This window comes from Ziziphus jujuba, chromosome 10, assembly GCF_031755915.1.
Source record: "Ziziphus jujuba cultivar Dongzao chromosome 10, ASM3175591v1".
Taxonomy (NCBI): domain Eukaryota; kingdom Viridiplantae; phylum Streptophyta; class Magnoliopsida; order Rosales; family Rhamnaceae; genus Ziziphus; species Ziziphus jujuba.
In genome coordinates, this window is record NC_083388.1 from 3061682 (window position 1) to 3082797 (window position 21116).

The 21116-nt window shown below is 33.4% G+C and overlaps 2 protein-coding genes across 2 annotated transcripts; both read left to right on the top strand.

Moving 5' to 3' along the window:
* Positions 1-653: 653 nt before the first annotated feature.
* Positions 654-2541, top strand: LOC132799622 (MDIS1-interacting receptor like kinase 2-like). Its single transcript, XM_060811926.1, has 2 exons — positions 654-2433; positions 2519-2541. The coding sequence occupies exons 1-2, from the start codon at positions 654-656 to the stop codon at positions 2539-2541; spliced, it is 1803 nt and encodes a 600-aa protein (XP_060667909.1).
* Positions 2542-2575: 34 nt separating this feature from the next.
* On the top strand, positions 2576-3752 carry LOC107410466 (MDIS1-interacting receptor like kinase 2-like). The gene is made up of 2 exons (XM_060811927.1): positions 2576-3270; positions 3361-3752. Exons 1-2 carry the CDS (start codon positions 2667-2669, stop codon positions 3750-3752), a joined length of 996 nt encoding a protein of 331 aa, XP_060667910.1. The 5' UTR covers positions 2576-2666.
* Positions 3753-21116: the final 17364 nt, after the last annotated feature.

Sequence of the window (21116 nt, forward strand, 5' to 3'; positions counted from 1 at the left end):
ATTAATTTCCACCCTATTGAATGTTACAATTAAACCATTTAGTTTATCTCCTAATCTAATTTTTAGTATTTTTTTTAAAAATAAAAAATATTATTTGTCATTACCATTATCTTTTGTATTTATTTAGTTGAGTTGTGTTAGCGCCGTGAGTTTATTTTTCTATTCACGATAGTGAATCACAACTAGCAATATTTTTAATGAAGGACTGAATCACAAAGCAATACTTTTAATAAAGGAGTAATATTTAACTGCAAATTGTGGGCCGCCTTCTGTTTGTTCCTGCTGCCACAATCAGTACTTGTGGAAGCCAACCACGTCGTTTCTAAAACAAAACTGATGATCAAAGTAACTGATCGATGCTGTTAACATTGGATTTGAGCCATAAAGAAAGTGTACGCTGAAGAATTAATCGGATTAGAAAGTAACATGCAATGCAAATATTTAACATATGTGTATATATATATAAAACAAAAGAAAAAAAAAAAGTTGGGCATATAGTTTTGAAAGCTTTCTACTTGGAGCTTTCATATAAGATATTGCAGATATTATTCATGAAGTAATAGTTTATAACTATATATATATATATATATATAGCTCATATATAGCTATATTTTCATAACCACAGTTTCCAATTTTTTGCTAATAAAAAAAACATGGTTTCCTTGTTTGCTAAGTCTTCCTTCTTCGTGTCAACGCTGTATATATGTTTGTTCCAGTATCTTTGTGTTTCATCTTTCTTCAAAACTAGTGCACCCTTTGTTGTTAGTACTGATGCTAACATTAATGAAGAAGCAGAGGCTCTGATAAAATGGAAACTCAGCCTTGACAACCAAAGCCAACATTTCCTGTCTTCATGGCAACTCGAGGGCAACAGAAGCAGCAGCGATTGCAGTTGGCTTGGAGTTGGTTGCGACGAGTCAAAAAGAATCACCCATTTGAACCTTTCCAACTCTGGTTTAAGTGGTACACTTCAAAATCTGAGCTTCTCATCCTTTTCCAACCTCGTTAGTATTGATTTTGAATATAATTACCTTTACGGAGATATTCCCCTCAGCATTTACAGCCTTTCCAAACTCACTCATCTTAACTTGGGAGACAATCGTCTCACCGGGTTTCTTTCTCCGGCAGTTGCAAATCTTTCCAGTCTCTCCTACCTTAATTTATCTCAGAATTGGCTATCCGGAACAATTCCAAGAGAGATCGGGTTGATGACAGGTCTTAGTGATGTTTTCATTGACACTAATCTTATCAGTGGCACCATCCCAAAAGAAATAGGAAACATGAAGTCTTTAAGAATGCTTGCTTTAGATGATAACACCAACCTTACTGGTTCCATTCCTTCTTCTATTGGAAACCTGACCAATCTAGTTGGTTTTTCCCTTTCTGGTACCAAAATTTTTGGAAATATTCCTACAGAAATTGGAAAATTGAGTAATTTGAGACAGCTTACGCTTGATTGCAATAATCTCTCTGGTGCACTTCCTTCCTTGGGAAACTTGACAAGTCTGACTGTTGTATCTTTGGCCTATAACCAACTCAACGGCTCTCTTCCCTCAACAATGAATAACTTGACCAGGTTAACGAATTTTCAATTGGCCTATAATAACTTCATTGGCCAATTGCCTGACCAAATATGCGGTGGTGGATTACTTATGTATTTTTCTGCCATTGAAAACCATTTTACAGGCCCAATTCCAACAAGCTTGAAAAACTGCAGCAGCATTATTAGACTTAGGCTTGAAGGAAACCAACTGACAGGAAATCTTACAGAAGCTTTTGGTGTACACCCAAACTTGTATTATATAAATCTAAGTGGCAATAAACTGGAGGGTGAGGTTTCACCAAAGTGGGGGCAATGTCCGAATTTGACAAGCCTCAACATCTCCAACAACAATCTTTCAGGCTCCATACCACCTGCGCTTGGTAAGGGACCTCAGCTACATGTACTTGACCTGTCCTTAAATTATCTCACGGGAAATATTCCAGAGGAACTTGGAAGTTTGAAGTTATTGCTCAAACTTATGCTAAGTGAAAATCAGCTATCTGGAGAGATTCCTCATATAATCAGAATGCTACCTGATCTTGAGAGTTTAGACCTGGCAACAAACAATCTAAGGGGCTCAATTCCAAAAGAACTTGGAGGGTGCTCTAAGATGATACAGCTGAATTTGGAAAACAATAAATTTGAGGGAAGTATTCCTTGGGAGATGACTAATATGAACTCTCTTGAAAACCTTGATTTCAGTTCTAATCTGCTGACTGGAGAGATACCACCTCAGCTTGCAAAAATGAAACGTTTAGAAACTCTAAATCTCTCACACAATAATCTTTCTGGTTTCATTCCGTCCGAGTTTGATGAAATGAAAAGCTTGACAATGGTTGATATATCCTTCAACCAATTGGAAGGTCCTATTCCAAATTCCAAAGCTTTCTGTGAGGCTTCATTTGAAGCATTCAGAAACAACAAAGGCTTGTGTGGTAATGCCACTGGTTTGCCGCTTTGCTCTCATGGTATAAGGGGCAAAAAAGTCAACATATTGATCATCCTGGTATCTTTTTTCGGCAGCCTATTTCTTCTATCCATTTTTGTAATTCTATGCACTCTTCGTAGAAGAGAAGTGAAGAAAATAAACATCCCAAATGAGCAAGAAATAGAAAACCAGAATATGTTTGCAATATGGAACTTCGATGGTAAAATGGTGTACGAGAACATCATTGAAGCAACCGAGGAGTTTGACTCCAAATATTGCATTGGAGAGGGAGGAACCGGGAGTGTTTACAAGGCAGAGTTAAGCACTGGCCAAGTTGCTGCTGTGAAGAAGTTTCATGCAAATATAAATGATGATGATCATCAGAAGTCTCAATATCTCAAAGCATTTACTAGTGAGATTCATGCACTAACACAAATACGACATCTTAACATCGTGAAGCTATATGGATTCTGTTCACATCGAAGGCACTCGCTTTTGGTTTACGAGTTCATAGAAGGTGGAAGCTTGCGAAATGTACTCATGAACAATGATGAAGAAGCGAGAGCTTTTGGTTGGAACAAAAGGGTAAATGTTGTGAAAGGTGTGGCAAATGCATTATCTTATATGCACCATGACTGCTCACTGCCCATAATCCATCGAGATATATCAACCCAAAATATTCTGCTGAATGCAGAGCATGATGAAGCTCGTGTTTCTGATTTTGGGACTGCCAGACTTCTCAACCCTTACTCGTCCAATTGGACTTCGTTTTTCGGAACTTTTGGATATGCTGCTCCAGGTCAGTACATATTGCATATTCCAATTATTGTATATTCCTTGTCTCTTTAAATTATGTCATTAATCCAGTACTGAACGAAGATCCATACAGAACTTGCTTACACAATGGAAGTGAATGAGAAATGTGATGTGTATAGCTTCGGAGTGGTGATGTTGGAAACACTTAAAGGGAAGCATCCAGGAGACCTCATTTCATCTCTCTCATCGTCATTGTCCTTACCATCATGTGCAACCCCAGTTTATGATCAAGTAGCAATAATTGATCTTTTGGACCAGCGCTTACCCGCTCCTACGAATGAAGAAGCTGGGGAAGTGCTTTCTGTTATCAAGATAGCATTTGCATGCTTGCTTAACACTCCACAATCTCGTCCAACAATGAAACAAGTTGCTCAGGAGCTCTCGACTCAAACCCATCATTTGTCAAAGCCATTGTCTTTGGTTTCCTTAGGAGAGCTATTTGGTCTCAGTGATTCTACTTCCTAACAGATTATGCATGTTTATCTCTATGCTTTCGGTTTGATTTTTCTTTATCTTGTTGAAGACTTGAATGTGAATGTGTTGCTGGTTTTCTTTACGTTTTACAGTTGGGATAATATTTCCTTATGGTACATGGATTGTGTAAACAGGGGAGAGTTTATCCTTATGTGAGTTTAAGGTGTGGAAGAAATAAATTGATCTCTTTTACCTGCTCATCCAATCTAATCTAGCACGCTACGCTCAAATTTTTTTACTTTTTTACTTTTTCATTATCTATATATATATATTTATTTATCTATCTATCTTTTGACCTTAGACATCTATAAATATGCCTCCCTTAACCTTCCTTCCTTCCTTCTCTCTCCTACAGCCATTTACCATTCCTTCCGTTTATTGCTCCATCCTTCCTTCTGCCCCCGAAAGCAACGTGTATTTTTGTTTTTCATTTTTCATTTTCTTTTACGTTTGTTTTTTATTTTATTCACATATATATATATATATATATATATATATATTTTGTTTTCCTAACTTATTTGTATATATTTTTATTCATATTTATTATATGATGATAACTATTTAATATAATTATAGTATTTATCTATATAATATTTCAACAGTATAATAACTATTTAATCAAGGTTCTTAATATAATAGAAGTGTAATTTTTTTCCTCTTTTTTTTTTTTTTCCTTGTGTGGCTGCCCCAGGCACCCCTTTCCCCCTAGACTCGAACTCCGCTCAAACAAGGGTGGGTTTTGACGCTCTGCCACTTGAGATGCTACTACAAGTCATATAATAGAAGTGTAATAATAACCGAAATATTTGTTTTATAAAAAATATTTATAACATAAGTCCTATTTCAATTTTGTATTAATTTGGAGAAACCAATCTGTATTTTTTGCTTTAATTACACATTTTTTCTGTTAGAAGTTTTTCCCCCTACTTTGCAATTTCTTTAATTGTTTAAATCCTAAAATAACCAATTTTTTATTTTTTCATTTTGCCTCAGGGAGTATATATATATATATATATTTGCAATCAATTTCTTGGGTAATAAAGTGTTAAAATCATATTTTTCTTGAAAAGAAATTGAAGAAAATAAGATTTAATCCTTATTTTTTAGTGAATACTCTAATTGGTTAGAGTAAACACAATACAGTAAAACAAATGTTGCATTTTTTTATATGTTTATATTTCTCACCATAGATTAAAAAATAGAATGATAATATACATAGTGGCTCTTGGAAAAAAAATTTTCGGTTGGTCATTGATCCTAGGCCTACATTACATCCCATGTATAGTGAAGATTAGCATACTAGAGAGCAAAGTTTTGTTCCCAATTCCAATTGCAGCGCAAACAACTCTAAAATGAGGGTGTGGATGTGGCAATCAAACAGGAAATTATCAAACGAAGAAACAGTTCTACAAACTGATCATAATCCATATCATTGGTGATATCATTGATAGCTAAGGGAGAAATATACCCTACTAAACGTTAAAATGTCAATTTAGTGGATATGTGTGAATACTTGTTAACTTTCCATATCTCTACAGGAAAGAAATCCTATCTTCTAACGTGTAAAACATAATAACATAGTACCGAAGAGGTTTTTATGTTTATTTTTAATTGGTTTTGGCATATGTTGAGGTTTGGTAGTCCAAAAGTCCTCCACAATGCCACATGACTCCGGGTAGTACCTCACACAATACACCCCCACCCCAACTCTATCTTCCTCGTCAGGAATTGGAAATAGTGCATAAGTAGTCTCCCATGGTTCAATACAGTGGGGGCGACTACGTGACGCAATGGTGAAGAATGAGCGCAAAAAAAGAAAAGAAAAGAAGTAGGCTCGGCTTAAGCCAGAGGCCACGAAGGCCTACGCCGAGCGCCCTTACTATGACAGGCCCATGAAAACGGTTGTATTAAAAATTATTATATTATTGATTTATATACTTTAGTCTTTATTTAATAAATAAATATTAAATAATGTTTTTTTGAAAATATGTAAATTGACTTTTTTTAAAATCTACGTTAATTGCAATTTATTATTTATTCTGTACATATTTTGAATTTTGTTTTTTTGGAAAATATGTAAAATGATATTTTTTGAAATCTACCTTAATTGATTTATTATTTATATCTATACATATCTTTTATTTTCAAAAAATAGCATCAATTAACTATTCATTTTATATTTATATATATAATTGATTTCTTTAACTGCTCATCCAATCTTAATCTACCATGTAAATCAACTAAATTCCTGTCAAAGTTTTCATGTTCAAATTGAAAATTAAAAGAAATGGGAACTTACAGATGGGTACAAAAGGCGTAGCCAAGAAACAGCAACCTGCTGAGGTCTTATTGAATGTTTTTCAATTAATATACAGACAGATGCCTCCAATATACTGGAATTGAAGAAACCAATCCACATGCCGTTGGTACCTACTTAGACATTGAATCAGTGAATTACAATGTTGCCATTCCCTTCTCGTGCAAAATCCAATCTTAAATGCTCAAACCATTGCTTAGAGTTGGATCATATGGTTCTAATAATTTAAATATAATTCTGATATCACCTACAAAAATTTCACTCGAAATCCTAAATTTTCAGCTTAAAGTCAAATGGGATGGTTCAAATTTATAAATTCTAAGCCTGCGTTACATCACCACTCCAAAGTTATACACATCACATTTCTCATTCACTTCCATCGTGTAAGCAAATTCTGTATGGATTATCATTCACTGGATTAACAACACAATTTAAAGACATAGTTAACATAAAAGTATTGGAAACGTAATATATATTTACCTGGTCCCAACAGACTGCTGTTAGCCCGCCAAGAGGCATTTTCATTCAGCTGGGGAAGGTGTCCCGTAAGACTTTCTTAATTGTTAATACCTATGCAAGCTAAATCCCTATGCAAAGCTAGAGTATGTTTCTTACGGTTGTAGCAATTTCTCATAGCTGATGTGGCACTCCCTGATTGGCCAAACACCATAATAACAATAGGAAGCATTTTGTTTTATTTCTGCTGCCAAAAATTATCCAGTTTGCATGTGAAAGCCCACGAGGCCATGAAGACTTGTGATTGGAACAGCACTACTTGTTGGATTAATGTATTACATTACCGCTCATGTCATGACCTCGACGTTTGTGAAACAAAACCATTACTGATCATGAATTTATAATGGGAAAGAAATTTCACATGGACGCACAACCACTCCATCACAACTAGGCTACTAGCTGAGTCGAATTACCAAGAAAGGGGGGTAGAAAAAAACAAGTGGCTTAGTATCAAAATGTTTTAGTCAAGATTTCCACCAAAAAAACAAAAAAAAAAAAGTTTTAGTCAAGAGAAATTAAAGTTGGAAAGCAAATTATATATATATACATATATACACACATATATGTACACGCGGGCCCAGCTAGGCACCTTTTGGAAAGCAAATTATATATATATATATATATATAAATGTACACGCGGGCCCAGCTAGGCACCTTCAAAGTCTTGAAAGTCTCTGATTTTCACGTTAGAAGAGAAGCATACCTTAATGGACTTCTTATGCACCACGATAATTCGGATCCACATATACAAACATACATATATAAAGGGAAAGTCTAGAATAAGAACGGACCGCATACATTATTTATGGACTTGAAACGTGAAAGAATAAGGACCATTGGATTGTCATACCTGGCATCAACGGTCCAGATGAAATTGTAACTCTCACATGAGAATTTTGGCAAAATCTTCCCTCTCCGTTCGCAGCAGCTCGAACCACCTTTGCAAGAATTCCCAATCGCACCAGCTCGTACCACCATTGCCACCCTTGCGAACCCACCAGCTCGCTCCTCTTCTACTCTGCTTCCTCTTCTTCTTTTCTAGTTTGCTTCCACCTTTCCACCATTCCAGCCCAACTGTTCCAGCCACCGTTCGGGCTAGTTCGGATAGTAGCCACCGTGAGTGCCTCGATGGTGGAGTGTGAGTTTGTTACCATTTCCACTTCTTCATTTTGATCGCTTCATTTTGATTTTACCTCTGTCTTCTATTGGTGTTTTTTTTTTTGTTTTTTTCATTCTGAGTTGGAGACCAATGTCAATTACATGGATCTGATCACCTCTATCAATTCTGGTTTTTCATTCTGACTTGGTTGTTGGCTGTAATCGATTCATCTGAGTTAGTGAGCATATTGAACCTACAGAAGGAAATTTTTGAGGGACAAGTGCACAAGCCTGAGCAGCATACAACTGAAAATGATGAAAATTCATCAAGTCTGGAAGGGCAAGAATGGAGTTATACTCCTCTAGAGACGAGACAAAACATATGCAGAATTGCAAATGCTATCCGGGTATTATCCACTTTCGGCTTCAATATTACTGTAGACGTGATTATGGAGATAGTGAACTTGAGCAGTTGTCCAGAATTTCATGTTCTGGTTGCAGAGAAAGAGACTGTACAGCAAAGCTTGACAAAAAATAAGATATGATTCTGTTGCTTAAAGCATTTTTGTTTACCTTTTAAAAGAAAACAAATCACGCCAACATTTAGGAGGTTCTATTATTGTACTTACTATGGTTTTCATGTAAGTTTCAGCATGTCAACTTCATTTTTTAAGTGCAATGGTGCATAGGAAGAGAGATTTGATAATAGAACTATCATCGGCATATTTTAATATTGGATATAAAATATTTGAAAGATGCTGCAGTTGATAATTTGGTGATTTCCTTATTTCTTTATGTGTTCTGTTTAAATGGTTGATGGTTTAGATATAGAAATTCCATTGTACAAAATACTTCAGGGTAGTGACATCACCTGGTTCGTCTGAGCTAATAGCAGTCTCCTCATTATGCACCTATGATATATGGTGTACATACATAACTCCAGATGCAAGTGGAAAAAAACACTCGTGGTGTAGTGCTGTGTTGTTGCTGCAAGTGGAAAAAAAATTCATGGAAAAAAAATATATTGGACATACATAAATCTAGTTGGGTTCTTGCTGCAGGTAGTATTTCATTCTATGAACAGTGACTTCTTTATCTGTTTGATGCTGGTAGAGGGAAATTCATTACTTGGAATAAGTATATTTCCCTTATAATAATTATATTTAAGTTACACTTTCAAAGTTGTGTTTTTAAAAATGCAAAAGTAAAAAAAAAAACAACATTCACAAAGCTCGTGATCTACAACAACTTCATTCCAATCATTTGACAACATTTGCAAAATTTCCTTCTCTGGTAAATTTAAAACTTGTTCATGGTACAATTCAACATTAATGTTCAACAGTCACATATGTTATCATTGCCTTCCATAACTCTGGTTTTGTTTATCATGTATATTTGCATAGGCAATATGTACAGGATGGGTTCATCTAAATGTCAACCTGAAAAACCCTCCACCATACTTTTCAAGTGTGATTGCAGACCCTCGGCCTTTGATTTGGCCATTAGAACCTGGAACTCCTCTCAGTTCTTTCTTTGAAGGAGTAAAAATGATGCAGCTGCAACAAATACAAAAATAGTTGAAAACGATGAGTTTTAGGCTCTTTTGTTTTATTTGTTTTATTCTCTGCTTATGTGGCTATCTTTTGTTGTTTCTTTGCTGATGTGGCTTTCTTTTTGGGTTACACCCTGCGTGGTGAAGAAAATTAACACAAAAAGCTGATATAAACAGCTTCTTTCCCTGTAAGAAAAGGCAGAGACCTTTATTTTGCAAATTATAAAATCTGAGTTTCCTTTCTTCCGTTTCTGTTAGAAAGAGTTTGGAATTGGACCAGAGCTAATTTCTGGACAGGTTGAAGACCTGAGAAATGCTCCTTGGTGATTCCACTTGTGACTTCCTAGGTCAAAAAATGTTGCAGGAAGCAAATTTGAAGTAGTTGAAACAAGGTTAGAGAAGTCATAAACTAAGCGAGCTAAGCCTTTCACTGCAGCACTGATCAGCCCCACAACCATGGCCAATTTCAACAAGAATATCATAGGCTCCGTTTCTTGTTTTTTTGTTAGCCTGGAAGAACAAAAAGTAAAAAGTTTACAACAAATCAGCAATTATACAAAGCTAGAAGCTCAAGGAATTATCTAAATACCTAGTGCTTATCCTCACTGCTCGAAATAATTCCAAGAAGTAGTCTATTTTTTATCGTAAAACAGATGATCATGATAGTGATGGGCTATAGACTATATCAGCTACCAGACCACAAACACATTCAGTCAACTAGAGATAAGATAAAAACCTGTACTATTATGCGAAATTATCATAGGAAAATGACCATTAAGAAAAAGAATAATGAAAAAAGCTAAAGACAACAAGGTTACGAGTTAATCAAGATCAGGAAAAAGCAATCGCCAATAGCATCCATAACTGGACAGTACAAAGTTCCAGCTGATATGATATATTACCTCCTTCAAGGCAAGTATAATTTCAGTTAGAAAAGAACGTATGATGTCATGCCATCTCTGCTTGATGTTATCCTACAGACAGAAAAATACATTCAGAAATTAACATGCATGCTTATTAAACATGAACTAAAATACAAGTGTGCTAAGCAATGAATTCACAGTGAAGCTGGTCCATCTTAAGTTGATAAGAGAGAACCATCCCATCTATAATTACCTTGGAAGCCTTCCTATCTCATCTTCCCAAAGAAAACAAAGATGTAAAATAATAACCAACAACAAGAAAAAAAAATACAGATGCTATTCAAATAATGACCATCATGGTTTCATTTAATTTATAATTTATTGTCACATGAAAGTATGATAATTAATCAATCAGGACTTGCTTGCAAGTTGACCATTGTCAATTTAGGTTGGTGTAAATATCACCTAATTTTCATATATGATGCGGTTAATTAATACAAAGTATGCATATATTACGTTCATTACGCGAAAATTGATATCTAGCGAAACTCACTTAATGATGCTACGAAACAAACACGTCTGAAAAAACAAAACCGCAACTCTGAGGTTAATGCGTTAGTAAAAATTCAATAAATATACGACGGATCCAAAAACTATCGATCTCAAAAGGTCATTAAAACAAAAAACACGCGACACATTCTTTTAAGGGTTGCTGAATGTGGGGCTGACCAGAGTCGCCATTAGTACTGCGTGTATGTTTTATCTGAATTGTATTGTACATTTAAATGCTACTCATGAAAAATGAATACCGAGCACTAATCTATGTTTGCATAATAATAAAATTTAATTATATAAAGTTGTTGTTCAATTATATAATTTTTCTTGTATAGCTTATTCTTGCAAATCTCTTAAATAATATTTTTTTATTTCAACTACAAATAACCAATAAAAATATTAGAGTAACATAACTGAGCTGGTTTTTTTTTTTTTTTTGTTATTTTTAATAGAGGTAACGGGCAATGCATTTTAGATTGTGCATCACCTGTTACCTTCCCTTTACTTTTTAATTTTTTTTAAAGTTTTTTTAAACAATCTAATTTTATTTCAACAATAAATAACTAGTAAAAATATTAGAGTAACAAAATTGAGATTTTTTTTTTAAATATATAGTTAATAGGCAATGCACTATTTAGATTGTGCGTTGCCTGTCCACTCCTATCTTTTAATTTTATTTTTTTTTTAGTTCTTTTAATCAATCTAATTTTATTTCAACAACAAATAAGCAATAAAAATATTAAAGTAACATAACCGAGTTGATTATTTATTTATTTTTTATTATATATGTTACAGTCGACTCACTAATTAGATTGTGCATCGCCTACTCTCTTTCCTTTACTTTCTAATTTTTTTTAGTTTTTTTAAACAATCTAATTTTATTTCAACAACAAATAACCAGTAAAAATATTAGACCAACAAAAACGAGCTTTTTTTTTTTTATATATATAGTTAACAGGCGATGCACTATATAGATTGTGTGTCGCCTATTCTCTCCTCTTCTTTTTTTTTTTAGTTATTTTAATTAATCTAATTTTAATTTAACAACAAATAACCTATAAAAATATTAGAGCAACATAACTGAGCAATTTTTTTTTTTTTTGTTATATGTGTAACAGGCGACACACCAATAAGATTGTGCGTCACTTGTTCTCTCTTTACTTTTTTTTTTTTTTTTAGTTCTTTTAATCAATCTAATTTTATTTCAACAATAAATAACCAGTAAAAATATTAGAGTGCCAAAACTGAGGCTTTTTTTTTTTTATATAGTTAACAGGCGACGCACCATTCTTCAACAAATGTGTCGCCTTTTCTTTTCTTTTCTTTTTTAATTTTTTTGTTTAAACATTTAGAAACCCATAAAAAAAATCAAAATAAGATCATGACAAGAATTGAACCCAGGATGTCAGGACCCGTCCAAAATTCCTCACCGGAACTCTAGACAAGCCCTGATCTTAGGAAAACCCTACCGGACCTTCCAATGGAAAATCCGGCAGAACCTCCCCTAAGGGTTGGACTTACCACAAATTTCCTGCACTGAAAACACACTTCTATAAACACCACCTTATTCCTCCCATCTTACTACAATTTGTTTTCACAAATTTACAGCACTCCAAAATACTAAAAGAGAATTAATGCAGTATTTAATAAAATGTGTCCAATACAGTATACAGAGCATTGTACAAATAAATATGGAATTAATACAATGTCAGATAAGGAAGCAATACAAGATGAAGAGGAAAAAGGGAAGAAATGCTTCTTGGACTTTCGGCAATGAACTGAGACGTCGGACTCGCCCCGGACGATCAACATCTCCCAATCCTTGTACCTAAGGGAACAGAATTTAGAAATATAAGATACTAATCATCTCAGTGAGTGACCCTATCTACTGTCAACTATAATAGTAACGATAATTATAGTGTATTTGACTAATTAAGAATAAATAAGTAAATAAATAATAATTAATTGAAAATAATATTTTCTCTCAAAACCCTCACCATTCACTCCGTTGGAAAGGTTCTCCTTTTAAAACATTTTCGCAAAACCCAATCTTTTATGCCCCAAAAATCAAGGAATAATTAATCTAATAAATAATTAAATAATCCAAATACGAATAAAATGTAATGAAATATAATAAAATAAATTTAGAATACTTGCATGAAAGAAATATCACATAAAGGAAAAAATTCAATATATAATTCATAAAATTTGATTTAATAAATCAAAAAAAACAGTACCAAAAATATAATTACAAACAATCATATAAAATAAGTGGTAGAAAAATACTATAATGTTCATTTTGAAATATTCAACCAATCTATATAATATTTTTATGGCAAGATGCATTTTAAAAATATTAGTTTAAAATAAGTGACATAAAATATGAATAAATACATTTTAGAAAATACTACTTGGAAATAGGTGATAAAACAAATTAAATACATTCAAGTTAAATACAATTTTAAAACCCTTAGGATTTGAAATTTATATCAAAAAAATAATATTTGACGCACCACACTATATACCAGTGATGCCCTATGATACCCAGCGTCCCGAGCACCATCTGGTGGGAGGTTAAAGAGAGAAACTTGCATACAGCCACTTCGGCGTCCCGACAGTACCGCTGCTTAAACCGTCAACCCGGCCATAAAGGGGGGCAGCTTATGGCCAATATCAAACTTGCCTGCCCTCGGTTCGATGGCAACTCACGGGAGACATTATAACTTGCGCGTTCATTCACATACACAGTACAGAACACCAGTATTATATGAGTGCGTCTAAAATAAATAACCATATTATTTTTTAAAAAATAATAATTTTTCCAAAACTCACTGTGGGAATTATACCATTTTTCAAATTCACCATCCCACATTTTTCTTTAATAACACCAGCATAAATCCATCAATAATATATAATTTTTCTCATATCATAAAATCAACTAGATAAATTTCAAGTGCATAAATATATATTTTGAGATCACCATAACTTAAATCAATATTTTTCTTGAAATCTTTAAAATCAAATCATACCAAAAATAATATTAAAACCACATGAATTTCACATATAATTTAATTCCACAAATCCTCAATACCATAAAATAATTTCCACAATGCATACATTTATATAAATGCATTTTTTATTAATCAAAATAAATTCACAAATAAATTCCGCAATAAATCAAATAATATTACTTTTACAATTCCTTTAAATATCAAATTGTCATAAAATCTAGATTTCTATAATTTATCAAAAATCATATATTTCAATTTATTCAAATATGGGCATCAAAATTTAATTCACAATTTATCTAACAATTAACATAAGATAAAAACTTTCAAATATTAAAATATCACAATATAATTAATTTGACTCCCAAAATTAATTTTGAAGGTGGGTCACTCACCTCGAGCACGCAATTAACCTAAGATTCTCCATGGGATCAATTCCATGATGCATCCGTGCTCCTAAAACAACAATATTACACAACTCAAATAAATTAATATTTTATTCCGATAGATAATATCCGGTACCCGGGGGGTTTAACACTAACATTAACCAAAATTTGTGAGTAATATATCGAAACGAAGCTTATGGAACAAGGATCACGGAATCTCGCCGGAAAGCTTTCGGATTTCAAGTCCTCGATTCTCTCAATCCGTCACGAATTGGAGGAAAACAATCTCGGATTTGGGTTCAGAGGGTCGGCATTAGTGGGAAAGGATGGGCGGTGCAACTGAAAACTCATCGGAAAATCGATTTCCCGATGAGCCACCATGGTCACCAGAATCCGCCATCGCCGACGGCGCGTCCGGTTGCCACTGGCCGTGATTTTTGGTGGGAAGGTAGATCGGGGAATGGATGACTCAACGGGATGAGTGGTGAGGCAAACGGAGGCCGAAATAGGGAGAAATTTGGATTTGAAGTATCGACGCCGTCGTCGGAAAAAGCCTCAATCCGGGCGCATCGGCGGTCGGTTGGCCGTGATTTTTGGCTGGCCGGCCGGTTTTCAGGTGGGCTTCAAGGTGGGGTGGCATGTGTACTGTTCTGGTGGCCGAAAATGGGTGAACGGTGGTTGGCCGGTTGGGTTTCTCTCTCTAGCTTTCTCTCTCTCTCTTTCTCTCTCCTTCTCTCTCCTCCCTCCCCTTCTCAGCCAGTCAAAATGCCGGTGGGTACCACTGTGCACTCACGGGTGGGTCCATTTTTTTGACACGTGGCACCACTGTTCACATATTTAAAAATAATATTAAAATAATACTGTATTTGAAAAACTCTACAGGTCCATAACTTTCAAACGACATGTCCAAATCGGATGTACCGCTAGTCTATGAACTCATATCAATGAGTACTTCACAACCATGCATGAGTCAAAACTCAACTTTGCATGAACAAAAAGTCAACTCGGGCACCCCTTGGACAGTTTGGACCTCAACTTGTTTTGCTCATAACTTTCAAACCATAGCTCCGTTTTTGACATGCTACTAGTCTATGGACTCGTTACAATGTGTACTTCGTAACAGTACCTCGGTCAATCTGAAATTCCATTAGGAAAAAAAAAAGTCAACATCTGATCCCTTTTCGGTCAACGACGGTCAATCTCGGTCAAATTTTAGAAATTCCGATATACTTCGGGACGGGATGTTACATAGGACCTCATGCCCACTCAAGAAATCACCACACCACTAGACCAAATGATTTGGATGTAATAATACAACAAAATCTATCTAATATAGTATTAGGGGACGCATTATTTAAATAATGCGTCGCCAACTAGATGAATAGGCGATGCATTCTTCAAAAAATGTGTCACCTTTTCTTCTTTTTTTTTTTTTCAATTTTTTTGTTTAAACATTTAGAAACCCATAAAAAAAATCAAAATAGAGACATGAGAAAAATTGAACCTAGGACCTCCTACACTCTCAAGAAATCACCACACCACCAAGCTAAATGACTTGTATATACTGATACAATAAAAACTAGCTAATATAATATTAGGCGACGCACTATTTAAAGAATGCATCGCCAAATAGATGAACAGGCAACGCATTCTTCAATAAACGCATCGCCTTTTCTTTTTTTCTTTTTTTCAATTTTTTTGTTTAAACATTTAGAAACCCATAAAATTTTTTTTTCAATTTTTTTGTTTAAACATTTAGAAACCCATAAAAAAAAATCAAAATAGAGACATGAGAAAAATTGAACCTAGGACCTCCTACACTCTTAAGAAATCATCACACCACCAAGCTAAATGACTTGTATATACTGATACAATAAAAACTAGCTAATATAGTGTTAGGCGACGCACTATTTAAAGAATGCATCGCCAAATAGATGAACAGGCAACGTATTCTTCAATAAACGCATCGCCTTTTTTTTTCTTCTTTTTTTCAATTTTTTTGTTTAAACATTTAGAAACCCATAAAAAAAATAAAATCAAAATAAAGTCATAACAAGAATTGAACCCAGAACCTCCTACACTCTCAAGAAATCACCACACCACCAGGCCAATTGACTTGTATGTACTAATACAACAAAAACTAGCTAATATAGTGTTAGGCGATGCATTATTTAAAAAATACGTCGCCAAATAGATGAATAGGCGACGCATTCTTCAACAAATGAGTCACCTTTTCTTCTTCTTTTTTTCAATTTTTTTTAAACATTTAGAAACCCATTAAAAAAATAAAATAAAAATAGGGCCATAACAAAAATTGAACCCAAGATCTCCTACACTCTAAAGAAATCACCATACCACCAGGCCAAATCTCTTAGATGTAATAATACAACAAGAACTAGCTAATATAGTTTTAGACGATGCAGTCTTTTAAGAAAGAGTAGCTAAATAGACGAAAAGGCGACGCATTTGTCAACAACTGCATCGCCGTTTCACCCAACCAATTTTTAACTTTTTTTTCAATTTGAAAGTTGTTTTTAGTAATTTTTTAATTTTGCAAATATGCTTTTTTTTTTTTAATTTGTAGATGAGCAATCAACAAAAAAAAAAAACATGTAATAGGCAGCGCTTTTAATGGAATTGCGTCACCTGCTCCTTGAATTATTTTTTATTTTTTTTTTAAAAAAAAGCAATTTAATAGACTTTTAATTTTTAAAAATAATTAAACTATCATTGACCACAAACACATAAAAGTTAAGCTCATTTAACATACTTATGTAGATAAATTGATCAATAATGTTTGTTGAATTAGAATTCTATATTCGGTACCCTATCTCAAATTAGGTCTTGAAAGATTTTGTGTTTCGTCTATACACATATAAGTGAATAACTGAAAAGAGCATTGACAAAACTATTTTCTATTTTTTAGATCAATGGAATTTATATTCATTGGATTGCTACATGAATATATTTGTAGATGAACAATTAAAAAATTATTTAAAGATTATAAAGAAAATATAAAAAATAAAATAGGCGATGCTTTTCGACCATAATGCTTCGCTTGATCTCAAAATTCAAGAACAGGCGACCCTTCTTCAAAAGAATGCATTGCTTGTTCTCTCAATTAAAAAAAATAAAAATTTTGAAAGACATGCAAATTTTATGAAAAATAAAGGTGTACTAGAAAAACAGAAAAATAAACAGCAATCTTCGATATTTTGCTTCACATTTTTAAGAAATATTTTCAGTTTTTATTTGTAGATGAAAAATAAAAAATTAATCAAAGAAAAAAAAATGCAATTGGGAGAAAAGGCGTGTTTTTTCCATTTTTTGAAAATTTTTAGTGCGTTTTAAAACTTTTACATGCTCATTTGAATCTCTTTTACTTTTTTAAAACTACATCAAGTACACTACCTAATAGATATTAGATTTGGACGCAATCTAAAAGAGACTTGAAGAGTGAGATATTTTGGATTTCATTTTTCATTTGCCTATGTTGTCGTCGGTCAGGAAGCTGGATTTCTCTGTGTCGCCCTCGTGATTTTCTGGGTTTCTTCTTTCTTTGTCTCTATCGTTTAGATGAGTTTTTTTTTTCTTTGTGGTTGGCAGAGACATGAGGTAGTTTTTTTTTTTTTTTTTTTTCATTTTAACTGCAAGTTAGGTTCGTTGGATTTTATTAATCTTGCTTTTGTAGAAATTTTGTTTGTGATATTGCTTGACATTGTTTTGCTAAGTTCAACAAGTATTTTATGTTGAAGATCAACTTGATTCAAGATGTTCTATTATTTTAACTTCATCACAACATCGTACTTTTATTGAAGAAGATGTTCTTGGAGATACTACGATGGCTCACAATCCATTTGTCATATAATTGCCAAGTATTGATGAAAATGATAATGAGGATAAATGTGAGAGTGACTATGTTTGTAATGACTGTGAGGGGAGAAATGTGCCTCGTCAAATCTTAATAACAATGGCAATATTCTTTAAATTTTCATTTACTAAATTACAAATTTAATAATGATTAATATTTTATTTATTTTACATAAGTGTTAATAACTTTTTTAATTTTTCCATATGCAGTATGAGGGTGTAATATCGTCAACAAGAGGACGTCAACTTCCATCTCAATGAGTATGCATTCATAGAAGTTTAATTAATATTAAATTTGTCATGAAAAATACAATAGCTTACAAATTATGTAAAAATATATTAATGAGATGATATTTAATGTATTTGATAATTAATTTATTATGACAAAATATTTATTTTAAATTTTTGCATTCTAATTATTTTGGATGAAGCTAGTTTTCATTTTTTTTAATTATTTTTATATTTTTACTATTTTAATCACTTTTCACAAAATTTAAAAAAAAAAAGGGGCGACGCATTAACAAATAATGCATCGCTAAATAGGTGAATTAATGTGTCGCTAAATAGTCAACTCTATTAATACGTCGCTAAATAGGCAACTCTATTAATGCGTCGCTAAATAGGCGACTCATTAGCAATTAATATATTTAGCGACGTTATATGAAACAGCCGCTAATATATTTTTAGCGACATTGTTGTGAAGCGTCGCAAAATAATGCATCGCTATAAGTAGATTGATAGAATGCGTTGCTAAAAGTCAATATGTGTCGCTAAAAACTAAAAGATAGGTGACTCTCATACTGTGTCGCTTGTTGTCTTATGGATTTAGCAACAAAACGTTAGGCGACGCCGTACGATACGTCGTTATTTATTTTGTGCGACACATTTATTGCGTCATTTGTCAATGCGATTCTAGTAGTGATTGAGAAGCAAACACTTAGTATATATATGAAAGTAGGTACGAAATTAAAGTCATTTACTACCGTTCAGATCAACAAAAAAGTATTAAAACACAAATTGTAAAAAGATAGGGGGAGAAATTGTATGTGAAAAATAAATAAATTGAACAAGTTGTATAGCTGTTGATATGGCTATTTATAAAATATAAAACATTCCAAATGTATTCTTTATTTACTTGGAGGAGGAGATGAATTTCCACCAAAAAAAAAAGAGCAGGAGTAAAACCGATTAATGGTGAGTGGAGCCCCGTGCAAATATATGCAATTGCAAAATCACCTTTTATTGAAACACATTTTTGCCTAACAACCCACTTTTACATTTGCAGTCATATAAATTAATGCAGTTTCTTCTTCAAATTAACCACAAACCACTAAATATAAGGCAAAAGCAGAATTTGTAGATTTAACCCAATGATTAGAATGTGGAAGCAGTGGAGAATCTAGACCAGGGCTGGTCGGTGAAAGGAGCAGAGAATGGTTGGAATGATAGAGTAAGAACGGTGGGGAGAAGTTGCAGATTTAACCCAAGCCCTAAATGCTGGAAGCAATGAAGAATCTGGGATAGGATTGGCTAGTGGAAGCAGCGGAGAATAGCTAGAACCGGTAGGGCTGAACAGCTTTCCCGTGAGCTAGAGATCAATGGCTTGCATCGTCACTAGAGTGGTGGAAGTGTGGAAGCAAAGAAGAGAAGATGAAGGTGGGAATGGGAAGGGGAGAATTCGCCAAAATTCTCACGTGAAAGTTGCAATTCCATCTGGGCTGTTGATGCCAGGTATGACAATGCAATGGTCCTTATTTTCTCACATTTTTGGTCCATAAAGAATGCATGCGGTCCGTCCTTATTCTAGACTCTCCCTATATATATATATATATATACACAAAGTAATTAGATGATACATGTGATAAGTACAAGAAAAGTTATAATTATCTCCTAAATTCAGCCTTAACTTTACCCACTGATAGGTTGTCATCATCCTCTAGTGCATTATATGTATCGCTCCTACAATGCATTATCTGTACTGGTTGTTGAGAGTTGTTGGAGTTGTTAGTGTGGAGTGTGAGGTTTATCAGTAACATGCATTGCAGCTGTAGAAAGTGAAAGTTGATGGAATAGCAACATGCATTAAAGATATTGGATAGCAGTAGAAAAGTGAAAGTTGATGGAAAATAGCAACATGCATTGAAAATATCCGGATAATAAAAAAATGCAAGCCTTTACACCTTAAAATTTTTCTATATACACGCATCGATAGCAATGGGAAAGTAAAAGTTGAATACTTTTGAAAGCAAAAGTTGAATACATTTGAAAGCAATATGAATATCTAAAATAAATAATTAAAAAAAAAAAAAGCAGTATCCCCCCTCCCATAACACGTGACATTTTGAACGTTCGATTTATTTTTTTAATTTCTAAAGAAAGCAAGTTATTGATTCCACGTTATTAACATAAGATTGGACTCCAAAAAAGAAAGTGTAAAGTAAAGAATTAAAATGGGATTAGAAACTGACAGGAAATGTAAATATTAAATATACATATATATATATATATATAAATATATCACTAGGAAAGGAAAAGTGAATAGTTTTTGAAAGCTTTTTTCAAATAATATATCATATACTCGGTTGGTAAGCATCACTATTTATGCTGAATGAGTATGGGTTCAAATTATTCGATGGAGGTTTTAAGGTACAACAAAAAAATAAAATAACTCATAGCTAAATAGCTCATAACCATGGTTTTCTTTGTTTCCTAATATACGATATATCCAAAAGAATCGCTTCCTTCTTCTTGTTAACGTTGTATATATGTTTTATTTCAATAATCCTTCTGGTTCATCTTCCTTTAAAACGGCACCGTTTTCTGTTACTACTGCAGTTAACAATGTGGAAGCATCGATAAAATGGAAACACAAACATTTATCCTGATCTAGGAGTAGAAGAAAAAATTGAAATCTTTTAGTAGCTCATCCAATCTTAATCTAGCACTATAGCGCATAAGGAACTAACTTCCTGTCAAAGGTTTTCATGCGCAACTTGAAAAATAAAGGGTTAATTGCCATTTAATCTCATCAAGTTTGGACAATCTGTAATTTTGCCTCTCAAATTTAAAATACTCTAAAATTTAAAATATTCTAATATTTAAGGCATTCAAGTTTTAACTTATGGCATTTTAATCTAATTGAGTTTTTCATAAAGGTACAGTTAACGGTATTAAAATTGCAATTTGTTTT

Excerpts from the sequence above, each read along its gene's own strand:
- LOC107410466 (XM_060811927.1), top strand. The coding sequence starts at position 2,667 with ATGTTTGCAATATGGAACTTCGATGGTAAAATGGTGTACGAGAACATC. Across the intron at positions 3,271-3,360 it reads TTTTGGATATGCTGCTCCAG|AACTTGCTTACACAATGGAA; the intron begins GTCAGTACATAT and ends AGATCCATACAG.
- LOC132799622 (XM_060811926.1), top strand. The coding sequence starts at position 654 with ATGGTTTCCTTGTTTGCTAAGTCTTCCTTCTTCGTGTCAACGCTGTAT. Across the intron at positions 2,434-2,518 it reads TCCAAATTCCAAAGCTTTCT|GGGCAAAAAAGTCAACATAT; the intron begins GTGAGGCTTCAT and ends TCATGGTATAAG.